Source organism: Salvelinus sp. IW2-2015, linkage group LG32, assembly GCF_002910315.2.
Source record: "Salvelinus sp. IW2-2015 linkage group LG32, ASM291031v2, whole genome shotgun sequence".
NCBI classification, from domain to species: domain Eukaryota; kingdom Metazoa; phylum Chordata; class Actinopteri; order Salmoniformes; family Salmonidae; genus Salvelinus; species Salvelinus sp. IW2-2015.
The window spans coordinates 19,488,812-19,504,049 of NC_036871.1; the positions used below are offsets into that span (position 1 = coordinate 19,488,812).

A 15,238-nucleotide genomic window follows, 5' to 3' on the forward strand; every position below is an offset into this window, starting at 1 on the left:
GCCTTGAAGTATTGTCTTTACATTATATAGGTAGATCAAATGTAACGCTATAAAAATGTTGGCCATTTTACTGACACCCCATGGAAAGGAATAACTTATTGTGGGACTCATGGATGGTTTCCAAAGAGTCACCATGAGAGACGTCATCAAAGTCTTTCCTGGAAAAAAAGTTGAGAAAAAAMTGTATTATTCTGTTTCATACTCACACCAGCCTGGTGCTTGGAGCTTCATTGGCGCTTCTTCAAAGCCCCAACCCACGGTTCTGGAGTGTCACAAAGCATCTGTTTCACTCTTTGACAGTAAACGTATGAAAGGCAAGAATATGACATTTGAACACTGTCTAATCATTAATGTAATTTGTAAAAAGTAATGGAACTTCAACTATGACTATTTTCAAATCTCCGAAAAGCACAGAAACCACATACAGTACATAGCTGCTGGATAGAAATGGAAGCTTGGTTCTTCAAACTCCCAAGCTCAACTCTTCCACACTCTACTGTACACAGAGTGTTTCACAAACTAGACAAAATATGCACATTCCCTCTGAGTCAAGTTTGACTGTTGATCTTTTATTTATTTGAAAAAGAGGCATTCTACCCCTACCTTTTTATTTAGCCTGGCTGGAACAACAAAAGGAAGGAAATTAAAGGACACATCTAGCAGAGTGAGCAGGTACCCACTGGCTCTTCACAGCCGGTGTTGCTGGAATAAGATGAGGCTAGCCTGTACCCAGTCATCGGGAGCAGAGCGTGCTGGATGGCCAGGCTCCAGGCTGTGCCACAGAGCTGCGTCTGATTCTATCCACACAGGGCTGTGGGCTCTGCTTTCATGCTCACCAGCCTCTGAAACACTTTTCATGTTTTTAAAAAAGGTAGATGTCGTTGTCAGAATCGCTCATGCTACCCGGCTGAATTTCAGAGTTGGCTTGGTAATTATTATTTCAAAAGTTTCCGAGTTTTCTGTGGAGGATTGRAGGTAAATAAGAGGTGTCACACAATCTTAGCCTCAGCTTTTATGTGGCTGAGACCGGCATAGACACAGAGTTTTATATCAAAGGCACATATAAGGGAATATTCCATTACATTTTGTTCTTCTCTTGAGCATAGAGGGAGATGGGATGGGATCTCAGCTGATGTCTAGAGACTTTGCAGTGATGCGATGTCCCACTGCTAGATCTCAGTGTCTCTGAGGGAGGCAATGAAGTCCATTAGAATAATGTGAGTTAAAAAGGCAACCTCTTTTCATTATTTCTCCCCTTTGGCTCCTCGTTCTTTGCTGTCCTTGTTCTCTCTCTCTCACTCCTCCACACAACATGCTTAGAGCAGGTTTTAATTAATATTTTAGTGCCCTTTGTTCTCATCAGGGCCTGCTTGGGATCATGATTAAGACCACATTCCCAAACTACTTGGTGGGGTGTCTCCTCTCACCCCCTCGGAGGAGGAACACCTTAATCTACTCGCTTAATTAAAATATAAAATGTCTGTCTGAGCTAGATTGATTATATTGAACACTGGAGGCCATTGCCTCTATTATTGGACCCTGTAAAGATTCCACCCCAGGGTCATTCCATCACTTGTCGTCAGATATGAGCAACCCCCCCCCCCACCCCCCAAAAGTTTAAATGTCAATCAAAAGGACTGTGGTTGAGGTATGTCATAGTTGAAATTATAAAGTTGGCTGAAATCCTGAAACCCCAAAATACATTTTGACTTTAGTTTGTCAGATCTTGAAAGAAACGGAAATACTTTTTTGACATCCATGCTCATCTCATCCCACAACTGATTATAATTTGATTAAAATAGTTCCAAATTCTACTTTTAATTGTTGTTTGTTAGATACCAAAGTCTAAAGAAACTCACAAAATTATATTTACATTTGACATTTTAGTCATTTTAGCAGACGTTCTTATCCAGAGCGACTTGAATGCAGACATTTTCATACTTTTTTTTGTGCTCTTACATTTTGAGGTCACAGGAAAAGTAATTTGTGATAAAGTTTGGCAGTTAACTATGCTAATATGGACTTGGCTTTAAGCCAGTTTAACAATGGCATATTTCATACCGGTATACCTCCTTTTTGACAATACTAATTAACGACAATGGCACATTAAAACCATTCCACCTTCAAGGCCCAAGGTGCATTATCCGTACCTTTTCTCTAGTTCCTTTGCTCAAGCGGTAAGCATTGTTATACTATGCCTAAAGCAGCATATTTGATTTGTGTGAGTCTCATTTCCATGCTTTTAATTACTGTTAACAATGTGTTTCTCTTCCTTACCCCTGTCCATGGAATGGCCATACAAAGGAAATGGCATACATTATTGCAGGGTTTCCAATGGAAGGTCAGTGTCCTCATCCACATAGTGTCTCAGAGTAGAAAATTGGTTGTAAGTGCTGAGAATAGAGACATTTTACTCCTACTCTTATGGGTAAAAATAAAAGCTATACATGAAGCCWCTTTAGTCATAAGAGTCCCACCTAGTCAACAGATAATTAGGATACCTCATGCATTAGCTGACCTAACCAGTTAAGAGTTACCAGCAGGTGTCTTGATAATACAAAAATGCAGCGAGTCAGTGGTTCCTGCGCCACATGCAGTTGGAGTTGTTAAAATATTATTTTGATACAGTACCAGTCAAAGGTTTGGACGCACCTACTCATTCAAGGTTTTTCTTTATTTTCTTTATTTTGACTATTTTCTACATTGTAGAATAATAGTGAAGACATCAAAACTATGAAACAACACAAATGGAATCATGTACAGTAGTAACCAAAAAAGTGTTCAACAAATCAACATATGTTTCATATTAGAGATTCTTCAAATAGCCACCCTTTGCCTTGATGACAGTTTTGCACACCTTTGGCATTCTCTATACCAGCTTCACCTGGAATGTTTTTCCAAAAGTCTTGAAGGAGTTCCCACGTATGCTGAGCACTTGTTGGCTGATTGTCCTTCACTCTGCGGTCCGACTCATCCCAAACCATCTCAATTTGGTTGAGGTCGGGSGATTGTGGAGGCCAGGTCATCTGATGCAGCACTCCATCAATTTCTTTCTTGGTAAAATAGCCCTTACACAGCCTGGAGGTGTGTTTGGTCATTGTCCTGTTGAAAAACAAATTATAGTCCCACTAAGGCCAAACCAGATGGGATGGCGTATCGCTGCAGAATGCTGTGGTATCCATGCTGGTTAAGTGTGCCTTGAATTCTAAATGACTCACAGACAKTGTCACTAGCAAAGCACACCCACACCATAACACCACCTCCTCCATGCTTTACGGTGGGAAATACACATGCAGAGATCATCCGTTCACCCACACCACGCCTCACAAAGACACGGCGGTTGGAATCAAAAATCTCAAAAAGGACAAATTTCCACCGGTCTAATGTCCATTGCTCGTGTTTCTTGGCCCAAGCAAGTCTCTTCTTCTTATTGGTGTCCTTTAGTAGTGTTTTCTTTGCAGCAATTCGACCATGAAGGCCTGATTCACACTGTTCAGTCTCCTCTGAACAGTTGATTTTGAGATGTGTCTGTTACTTGAACTCTGTGAAGCATTTATTTGGGCTGCAATTTCTGAGGCTGGTAACTCGAATGAACTTATCCTCTGCAACAGAGATAACTCTGGGTCTTCCATTCCTTTGGCGGTCCTCATGATAGCCAGTTTCATCATAGCGCTTGATGGTTTTTGCGACTGCACTTGAATAAACTTTAAAAGTTCTTGAAATTTTCCGGATTGACTGACCTTCATTAGTAATGATAGACTGTTGTTTCTCTTTGCTTATTTGAGCTCTTCTTGCTATAATATGGACTTGGTCTTTTACCAAATAGGTCTATCCTCTGTATACCCCCCTACCTTGTCACAACACAAGTGATTGGCTCAAATACATTAAGAAGGAAAGAAATTCCACAAATTAATTTTTAAGAAGGCACACCTGTTAATTGAAATGAATTCCATGTGACTACCTCATGCAGCTGGTTGAGAGAATACCAAGAGTGTGCAAAGATGTCATCAAGGCAAAGTGTGGCTATTTGAAGAATCTCAAATCTCAAATATATTTTGATTTGTTTAACACTTTTTTGGTTACTACATGATTCCATATCTGTTATTTCATAGTTTTGATTTCTTCACTATTATTCTACAATGTAGTAAATAGTAAAAATAAAGAAAAACCCTTGAATGAGTAGGTGTGTCCAAACTTTTGACCGGTCGGTAGTGTATGCATAGTCACTTTAATAACTCTAACTACATGTACATATTACCTCAATTACCTCGATACCGGTGCCCCTGCACAATGACTCTGTACCGGTACCCCCTGTATATAGCCTCGCTATTGCTATTTTACTGCTGCTCTTTAACTATTTGTTACTTTTATCTCTTACTTTTTTTTAGGTATTTTCTTAACTGCATTGTTGGTTAAGCGCTTGTACGTAAGCATTTCACTGTAAGGTCTACACCTGTTGTATTTGGCGCATGTGACAAATAACATTTGATTTGATTATCGCAAGTGACTTGATGCATGCTGGGCCAAAGCGATTTAGAGTTGTTAAACGGGAGTGGCGAGTGTGTTGATATAACGGTCATATCGTAAAAATTCTGCTTTTACCAACCAGCAGAATTGGTTTAAAAGAAGTTATGCATGCCGAGTAGGCAAAGTGATGGTGTCAGGTGAAAATGATATCAAATGTTTTACCATTGCAACATTTAATTTACAGTCACATTCGGCGTGGTTGTCTGAAGCATGCTTTAGTGTTCATAGCTGGCGAGGCCTCATCACGATTGGTTATTCGCCATTATTGCGGTACCTCAAACTGTCGTGATTACCAGCGGAGATAAACGTTTATGAATTGATTTTACTCCTGTCTCAGAGTTTGTCTGGGCAGTGTCTTAACATTATCCTAAAACCTACTCTGAGCTGGGAGTGTTTTTTTGTCTTGAAACAGCTTTAACATGCTTTGTGGATATAGGCCCAGGTTTAATTTTCACACAATGCCTTTCCCAAAGGGGAAGATTTTAGCTAAATATGCACATCCATTTTACAGTTACATCCATTTCCTGCTAGTTCTAAGTCCCTAAATGCTCAAGTATATTTGTCACTGGCACTGCTATGGATTTTAGATGTTGACAGGACTATTGCATTTAACAGTTATGAAAACCTTTTCTAATTTGTTACTTCAAGGGATAAATTATTATTTTAGAGGTGGTTGTAAGAATATATTAAGTATTGGGAGTGTGATGCTTCAAGACAGACATTTGTGTTTGGAATGTGGAAATAACAAAATGGTCCTTTCAATAGAATCAGTCATTTTTTATTCATAGATGAATAATAGGACGGGATTGTAACTGCATCCTACCCCTTTCCTGTTTCAACACAATTATGGAAAGTTGTGTTTTCAGTATTTTAAGTTAATGCGGTTTATTCTTGGTTTCTAAATTAGATGTGGCTGTTAACCTTCAAGTCAGAAGAATCGACTTAATATGAGTAGATATACTGTAGATGTACTGTACAGAGCCATTGCTCAGCTTTTTGTGTGTTTTTTTGAGTGCATTTTCTTTTTATAAGGTTGTCCCCACAAGTTATATCACTATTGAATGGATTGGTTTTCATTATTTGTCTGTTCTAAAATCATTGTAACGGGTATCCTCATGCAGTACATGTGGTTATTCATGATTCAGGCTTTCTAGGAGAAACCAAGATTTTTAGATTAAGGATCACCTTTCAAACTCAAATCTTCACCAGCGTCTCTTACCATGAATGCAGAAAAGTCAGCATAAAGCAATAATGCTTTCATATAACTTTCAGGTTCCTCGCTGATCCTTTTATAGGACAAATGAAAGATGTACCAACAATACAGTTTAKTCATATTCAATTCAAAGTAATTTGCCCTTTAAGATCCACTCTTTTTCAAACTTTCAAATGGACACTTTGGAGTGGAGATTACCACTATTGTAATGAATGAATTTAGTGAGCAGAGAAAGGGATGAGTATACCAGGAAGAGCAGTATTAAACATGAACACATTAGCATATCAGGTTTGGAACTGGAGAATCACAGAATAAAAGGACATTTAACATAATGAAAAATGACATGTTHGATGTCTCTGATTCTTCCATGCATGCTCATATATTTCTTATGGATTTTCTCTTAACGATCTGCTAGAATAAAAATTAATGAAGGCTATGGGCTGAAACGTGTTGGTTTTAACAATAATATTTTATATTATCTTCCACTTTTCTCCAAGAGTTGCTGACCTTCCTCTTCACTTCAGAAGATACTGCTTTGCAATGTGCTCATGATTGACACTGACTCTTCTCTGCCTTATTCTCTCTGTAGGCCCTCATAAGCTTTTGGTAGCTGTGTCTGCGTTCCAAATAGCACCGTGTTCCATGTAGTGCAGTACTTTTGCCCCGGGTCCATAGAGAGCTGTTCAAATGTAGTGCACTGTGTAACGGATAGGGTGAAATTTGGGACGCAGGTACAGTCTCTTCTTTGCCTTATTCCCTGTCTCCCTCGTAAGGCCTAGTTGGATGGGTGAGTAATTGTGGGGCTCTAAATAGGCTGTTGTCTCATCCTTAATCCAGGCAGAAGAACTTTGCCCGAGGCATCGAGCAGCAGCTCCCAGATGGCATGGTGGTGGCATCAGTGCCAACCGACGTGCAGTGCCACGAAGAGCTGTCAGACCCAGTCCCTGATCCAGACTATCTCACAGGTAGGGAGAAGTTTACAGAATCAATGTATGATAAGAGTATGTACATTTAGTAGCATATGTTTTAATCATTAACCATATGTTGTTTTTTGATGTTGAGCATATTGAAACTATGCAAACAGATATGGAAGGTACAGTACATGTACTGAAGTACAGCATGACTTGCTGCATGAGGGTCAATTGTTTTCAATAAAAATTGTTTTCCACCAAAAAAGAATAGTGCTTTTGAACCACTGCAATTTAGAATGTGTAGATTTTCTCTTCACAACCGTATTGTCATATAACATTGATTGTATTTTCATAAAACATGCACGACATCCACATCAACCTTCAAAAACCTTTTCAAAATGTGTGTGATTGCATCAAGCACACTACACAATCCACATTCACACAGTACGCCATGTTACCAAGCAGATAATCATGTAAATAATGAACTGGAAGAAAATGGGGGAAGATATTAACAAAATCATTTTTCATGAGGAAAAGGGGTGATTTGGATTGTGCTACTGCTGTCAGATCAGAATTCTGTCTGGTGCTTCTCCACACTACATGATGCCAGCTGTGCCATTTGGACAGAATACAGAGGTTCTATCTAAAACACCCTCATTAACAGAGGAAAATATCCCTCCCTGCTCCAACCAAMTGACTCAGGCTTCAATGTAATGCATCTTTCATCATTCCATTCACATCTCCCATTTGTTGCTGATGTTGCGCTGTGCAACATTTTACTGACCAATTAAATATTTTACTGCCCAATTCAACATTACTGCACAGGGAGCTTAACAGAATATTTAACATTTGGGTTACTCAACTTGAGAGAAATCCCATTCCATCCAATTTCCTGGAAATGGAAAGACACTGATCTTCATTTTATCTGTAAATGTAAAAATAAAAAAGGATGTAYGCCCAACCAATGGTTAAATATGTGCTGTGAAAACTGTGAAGCTGTGACCATACAGTATGCTGCAGTACTGTCATTCAGTAGTCAGTACAATATAATGGTTGTCTTAAAGCACCATCGAATTTGCAATAGGACAATTAACTATTTTGCATATTATAAACAAACTGTCACAGTGGAAATTATGAAATGAGCACATACACTACATGACTAAAAGTATGTGGATATCTTCATTCAAAATCATGGGCATTAATATGGAATTGATCCCCCCTTTGCTGCTATAACAGCCTCCACTCTTCTGGGAAAGCTTTCCACTAGTTGGAACATTGCTGCCGGGACATGGTTCCATTCAGCTACAAGAGCATTACGGAGGTCGGCCACTGATCTTGGGCGATAAGACCTGGCTCGCAGTCGGCGTTCCAATTCGCCCCAAAGGTGTTGGGCTTGAGGTCAGGGCTCTGTGCAGGCCAGTCAAGTTCTTCCACATCGATCTCGACAAACCATTTCTGTATGGACCTTGCTTTGTCTACGGGGGCATTGTCATACTGAAACAGGAATGGGCCTTCCCCAAACTGTTGCCACAAAGTTCGAAGCATAGAATTGTCTAGAATGTCATTGTATGCTGTAGCGTTAAGATTTCCGTTCAATGGAACTAAGGGTCCTAGTCCGAACCATGAAAAACAGCCCCAGATCATTATTCCTCCTCCACCAAACTTTACAGTTGGCACTATGCATTCCGGCAGGTATCGTTCTCCTGGCATCTGCCAAACCCAGATTTGTCCGTCGGACTGCCAGATGGTGAAGCGTGATTCATCACTCCAGAGAACGCATTTCCACTGCTCCAGAGCCCAATGGCAGCGAGCTTTACACCACTCCAGCTGACGCTTTGCATTGTGCATGGTGATCTTAGGCTTGTGTCCGGCTGCTCGGYCATGGAAACCCATTTCATGAAGCTGCCGACGAACCATTCTTGTACTGACATTTCTTCCAGAGGCAGTTTGGAACTCGGTAGTCAGTGTTGCATGGCTGTGTGCTCAATTTGCATGGCTGTGTGCAGAGGTTGCATGGCTGTGTGCTCAATTTTATACACCTGCCAKCAACGAGTGTGGCTGAATTTGYCGAATCCACTCATTTTAAGGGGTGTTCACATACTTTTGTATATATACTGTAACCATCCAGCACTATTATGGTACCTTTGGTACTATACAATTATTACGGTAACTATGGTACCTATGTTTGGATGCAACTGGCCCGATGCGTCCAGTGGTGTGAAAAACAAAATCCATAGTAATTGCGGTCTTTTGTGTGAGATGCCATCACCTTTTATTTTTGGGAATCCACGGTAATGTTAAGGATGTATATGTTTTATATGACCTCTCAAAGAAATGGCTTAGACACTACAGTGCACCTCACTCTAAACCACATGTCCAAGGTTATTTCCAAAGTAATGGACAATCAATAAGGACAGATTGGCATCTGTTAAGATTTGAAGTTTATTGGAAACTTCAGAGGATATTAGAAAAGTATAATCTCAATGGATCTTCTGCTGTCATCACATCCCAGGGCCTTGTCCCTCTGTGAAGCACAACTTTTTTATCCAACGGTTGCTGTGGKCTGGAGGGGAGCCACAGCACAGTATCCCATTACCACTGCACCATGGCCCAGTATGGCTGTGATCCAAATGGCACTCTATTCCTCAATTAATGCACTACTTTTGACCAGGGCCCATACGGCTCCGATCAAAAGTAGTGCACTATGTAGGGAATAGGGTGTCATTTAGGATGCAGCCTATAATGCTGTAATAGTCCTGCAGCTACAGTTCTATTAGAGTTTATCTTACACAGTAGGATACATTTTTATGCATACAGGGGGATGGGATTACTGGGGCCCTTTCAGGTACAGTGATTCCTGGGTTTTGCTCTCTGTTCTAAAATGTGGCATAGTCAAATGCAGAATAGTCAAGAGAAAATGACAGTTTTGACCTCACTAGTCTCAAAGTATCATCAAGAAACATCCCAGTGAGAAAAACTGGTTAAAATGATATATTGTTGACCAGTTTTGCACACTGGGAATAGATACTGTAAATGTCAACGTCTGAGTGATTCATTGCGGATGTCATTTAGATTTCACAATGGAGGGAATTGCCTATCCGATGCTGGCTGAAATCCTACACAGTAGTATTGATCTTTCAAGTTACCTGAAATGTCGATCCTTAGAAGGGCTATTCTCCTTTATCAGCATTTAACTGAACATACACCGTCCTGAATGTGTAAATCGGTATATGCATCCTTTCACTTTGATCATATTATAGCAGAAACACTGAATCTACTGCACCTGGCATTTAATTGCTAACTTAGCTAATAGTCCATGAGACAGGAGTGATGCAATGAGGATGTACCTGGCGGGGCTCTTGAGCGGTTGCCACCCTCCCTTGCTGATTTAGGCAGGTTGGTGCCATGGTCAGTGTATTTGTCACCATGTCAGCACTCCTTGCACTACCTMTCCAACCCTCCTAGGGCAATGCATTCATCTTCCTATTCATCTCTGGGTTGGAAGTCATTCATCATAGGCCAGTGGGTTCCATCAATTATTCCAATGGAGAAGAGAGGGAGGTGAGGCTTTGAAAGGCAAATACATCTTGATTTAATTGGAAAGCAGAAAGCAGGTACGCTTTCACTGCCACTAAGCAGATGTCCCATAAGATGAAGAAAAGGAGAAAGGGAGCAGTCCTTCTGGCTTTTAAAGCTTAAAGAAGGACCGGCAGTCATGGTATGTATTGTGGGGGCTGGGAGGGCAGCTGGGTTTTCAGTGATTGTCTTCAGGGAACTCTCTCACAAAGGCATTGGCTGTCATGTTCTCACAGCTCAGATTGACTAAAATGTGTGTGAGCGTCTGAATGAGTATAGTAAAAGTGTAAATTCAGAGAGGTAGAACGGGAAACACCACAGGTGAAATAGTACACAGTGTCAATCAGTTGTGCTCTAGCACTAGATTAGATGCTTGTGATCATCAAAGGAGTGGGTACTGTTGCCAGTTAGGAAAAATGGCTGGTACTGTTGCCAGTTAGGAAAAACGGCTGGTACTGTTGCCAGTTAGGAAAAATGACTGACACAGGAGTCTTGACACGCTGGGTTTGTATCTCCTTTGTGTTGTTACATGCATACAGGGCAGACAATCTCCTGAAGTAAAGTCTTGAAGCAAAAGCAAAAGTGACAGGTTCAGATTTATAATAACCCAATAAATCCAATCAACAATCTCTCAGCATCGATGTTGACATTTCCGGTTACATTGCAGGCAGGTCGTCACAATCTAATTTAGGGCTCTATTCAATCGGCGTTGCGGAAGTTCAGCTTTACAGCGTGATTTAAATTGTAAGACGATGTTCCCATTTTTAGCGCAGACTGCCTTCACGGTAAACGCTGCATACGTCGTCTCAATCGGAAATGACCTTTACATTTACATTGCGGAATCTGTACCGCTTCTACTTTACAGATTGAATAGAGCCCTCCTGGCCAAAGAAAGAGGTTTATATACACTGTTCTAAACTCTCCCAAAAGCTGCTTTAATGCATGCAGATTCAACCAGCATCTGAAAAATAGCTTTCATATACCAATAACAATCTGAGTTTTCACACAGAGCCAGAAAATGTGTCTTCCTCCACTAAGTTAATAATATCAGAGGCGGGTTTGCTGCTGGCTTACCTATTTTCTTTGTTTTGGTGTGTGTTTGTGTTTGTGTGTGTGACTGAGTGTGTGCGTTCATGTCTGGAAGTCAATTTCTGTCTTGCACTGATAGGAAATAAACGTGAAATCGTACAAAGTTGATCAATCTCAGACAGATAGGATCATCTTGATGCAATAACAGGGTTGATTACAGATAATAGATGCAACATTACACAAGAGCAGCAAACTTTGTCAGTTTGGGTCACATTCTGTATTTCTTCTTTGAATTATTCTCTCATTACTTTACTCCTCTTATATCTTAGAGAGATAAAGTGCACATGTACTGTAGTTATCAMTCCCAGGTCCACCAAATAAAGCACACATGATTCATTAATACAATGGTATGATTATTAATCTGGAATGGCATTCAACCAAATGAATTACTCAGCCTCCACGAGTCTAAAACCAAAGGACTTAATTGGATTGAAAATGTATTAATCAAAATGAAGCAATAAAAATATAAATTGTAGCTGTTAAGTTCATATATTTGTTGTTACATGCTCATAACTGAATAAAAGTTATATTATTTCTATATTGTCTGTGCTAGTTATCCCTCAGGGGTGTACCGTCCTCACTGAGTGTCCAGACAATGGTTTCCTTTAAATGTGTCAGCATTGAGACGCCACATAATCTATATTTTTATTCGCTCTTGAAGTAATGGGTAGCAGGAAAGAGGGTCATGCCTTCTGGGGTTTCTGTTAGTGTTCAATGCATTTTTTGTCTCACCTCCCCATACAATCGCTACTGTAACTGTTTATAGAATATGATTCTGTGTCTSTCTATAGCTATAGAGTAAGGCAGTCTACTGGATAATGCTATATTTGAAACCCTTGTATTTCAGCCTTTAAAAGGTTATTTCAGGGCATCCCCCCCGTCTGTTATTTGGGCTTTGGCCTGATTGTTTTATTATCTGGTAATTCCTCGGCTGGACCATGGTTTGACCTGCAGTGTTACTTATTATACTTCTGTTGCAGTTCCCTACTGGAAGGGTCAGGAACCATGAATAGCTACTGTCAACTCCGCTCACTTACCATTCAGTACATGTGCATTGTCTCAGGTTTTTGTGTCCGATGTTTTGTTGAGTATTTTCCGTGGTTCTGGGCCTTTGCATCAGTCTTTTTTCTTTTATTGGCCAATATCTTATCTCTGTAGTTTAAAAGCTTCAAGAATTCACAGACATAACAGTTCATGTGAGCACTACAGTCAGGTTTGATAGATGTATTTGCAATTTCCTTGCCTCTTGTCTTGCTAGCTGTTTTCAGATGCTGAACAAAAGTTGAATTGAGGTGTGCTTTGGAGTACATGACTTTGGAGAAGCAAAGAACAAACAAAGTTGCTGTTGGCTTTAAGCTCAACAATCTCCAGTGTTCAATATTAAACTTTTGCTGAAGCTTCAATTGAAATGGGATCTATAATCCTGGTGTGGCTAATCATAGATACGTTAGCGTGACAGTAAGTGTTGTTTTAGTTGATAGACTTAGCCATTTGTATGAAACCTGGAAGCCAGTTAGAAACACGTACAATGTAAATGTATTTTAGCGAGTGTCGAATAGGTAAGACAAAGTTATATGTTAAAAAAKAGCTATTGTTTATCAGCAACAAAGGTGATGTTAAAATAAACTCTAAACCTTCTACTAACTTCCACAATAGTCTGTTTTCAATGTGCCGAACTAATTGTGTCACACTTAGGAGAGCCTTGTTTAACATTCTAAAAACATCTTCCTCTCTCTCCTCGTGTGCTATCAATTGGTTACACGGTTAATTGTTTACTTGCCAAGGCAATTTGAATTTACAGACTGGCATATAAAGTTACCTCGTTTTACTACACAAGCTGAGCTTGTTCCGTAGCTACGAAGATAATTGCTATGTTAATACGCAATCAAACACAGGCTTGCTCATGCATTMACATGCAAAAAAAAWTCTGAATKACCGGAATTAGCCAATTTGCGTTTTTCATGTTCAGTAAATGTACAGTGCCTTCACTGTATTCACACCCCTTGACTTTTTCCACATTTTGTTGKGTTACAGCCTGAATTTAAAATGTGTGTTTGTCAGACTATGAGACATTCTGAAAATCGGTCTGAAGTGTCCAAACGAACACGATGGTGTTCTTCATTTTGCTCGACGACCCCCACAAGTGTCACGGGACTCGTCTGAAGGTAACCCGTACAAATGAATGGAAGTATGGAGGTAGTTTTGTTCCTACAAAAATAACCCCTTATGTTTTTTATATATATATATTTTAGATGTAGACAGACACTTCAAAACCTTATTCCTTATTATTTATATTTTGACTGTCTTTTTTGCCATTTCTGAAATTATTATTCAATGTGTTTCTATGAGCTATACTATTACAGGCCAAATTCAATATTTTATCCAATCTTTTATATACCTAAAGGGGTCCTAAAATAGCTAAAGGATCCATGGTATGACCATCTTAAAACAATTCCATATGCCATATGCTTACTACAACACATTACTGAATACGACTCTCCATATTTTCAAGCATAGTGGTGGCTGAAACATGTTATGGGTATGCTTTTATTTTTATATTATATTCTTTCTTTTAATTTAACTAGGCAGGTCAGTAAAGAACAAATTCTTATTTTCAATGACGGCCTAGGAACAGTGCGTTAACTGTCTTGTTCAGGGGCAGAACAACAGATTTTTACCTTGTCAGCTCAGGGATTCGATCTTGCAACCTTTCGGTTACTAGTCCAACGCTCTAACCACTAGGCTACCTGCCGTATTGGCCCGGGGAGGTTCTTAGGTTAAAAAAGAAATGGAATGGAGCTAAGCACAGGCAAAATCCTTGAGGAAAACCTGGTTCAGTCTGCTTTCTACCAGACACTGGAGGATGAATTCACCTTTCAGCAGGTCAATAACCTAAAACATATGGCCAAATCTACACTGGAGTTGCTTACCAAGAAGACAGTGAATGTTCCTGAGTGGCCAAGTTACAGTTTTGATTTAAATCTGCTTGAAAATGGTTATCTAGCAATGATCAACAACCAATTTGACAGAGCTTGAAGAAATTTATGAAGAATAATGTGAAAATATTTGTCACGGCCGTCGTAGGGAGGAGACCAAGGCACAGCGTGATAAGCGTACATTCTTCTATATTTAAAGAATGAACACTGAACTAAATGAACAAAATAACAAAATGAACCATGAAGCTAATATGGCTAGTGCAGACAGGCAACTAAACATAGCATAAGAACCCACCAAACCAAAAGRGAAAATGGCAACCTAAATATAATCCCCAATCAGAGACAACGATAAACAGCTGCCTCTGATTGGGAACCAATTCAGGCCACCATAGACATACATATGCCTAGACTTACCAACACCCCGGACTGTTTCGGACTGTTCCGGACTGTGGCCCGTCGTTGCAGGTTCCGGACTGTGGCCCGTCGTTGGAGGTTCCGGACTATGGTCCGTCGTTGGAGGTTCCGGACTGTGGCCCGTCGTTGGAGGTTCCGGACTGTGAAACGTCGCCGGAAGCTCGACTGGGTACTGTCGCCGGAAGCTCTGGACTGGGTACTGTCGCCGGAAGCTCTGGACTGGGTACTGGCACCGGAGCTCTGGACTGGGTACTGGCGCTGGAAGCTCTGGACTGGGAACTGTCGCCGGAAGCTCTGGACTGTGGAAGCGCACTGGAAGCCTGATGCGTGGTGCCGGAACTGGTGGTACCGGGCTGAGGACACGCATCTCAGGGCGAGTGCGGGGAAGAGGCACAGGCCGTACTGGACTGTGGAAGCGCACTGGAGGCCTGATGCGTGGTGCCGGAACTGGTGGTACCGGGCTGAGGACACGCACCTCAGGGCGAGTGCGGGGAAGAGGCACAGGCCGTACTGGACTGTGGAAGCGCACTGGAGGCCTGATGCGTGGTGCCGGCACTGGTGGTACCGGGCTG

The 15,238-nt window shown here is 40.7% G+C and overlaps 1 protein-coding gene across 8 annotated transcripts in view; it reads left to right on the forward strand.

Moving 5' to 3' along the window:
• Window positions 1-15,238, forward strand: part of LOC111957288 (astrotactin-1) — a 247,681-nt gene that overhangs the window by 127,311 nt on the left and 105,132 nt on the right. For all 8 annotated transcript variants that reach the window (XM_070436721.1, XM_023978078.2, XM_023978080.2 and 5 more), the window contains exon 14: window positions 6,578-6,705. In XM_070436721.1, the coding sequence (XP_070292822.1) occupies window positions 6,578-6,705 (128 nt within the window). The remainder of the gene's footprint in view (window positions 1-6,577; window positions 6,706-15,238) is intronic.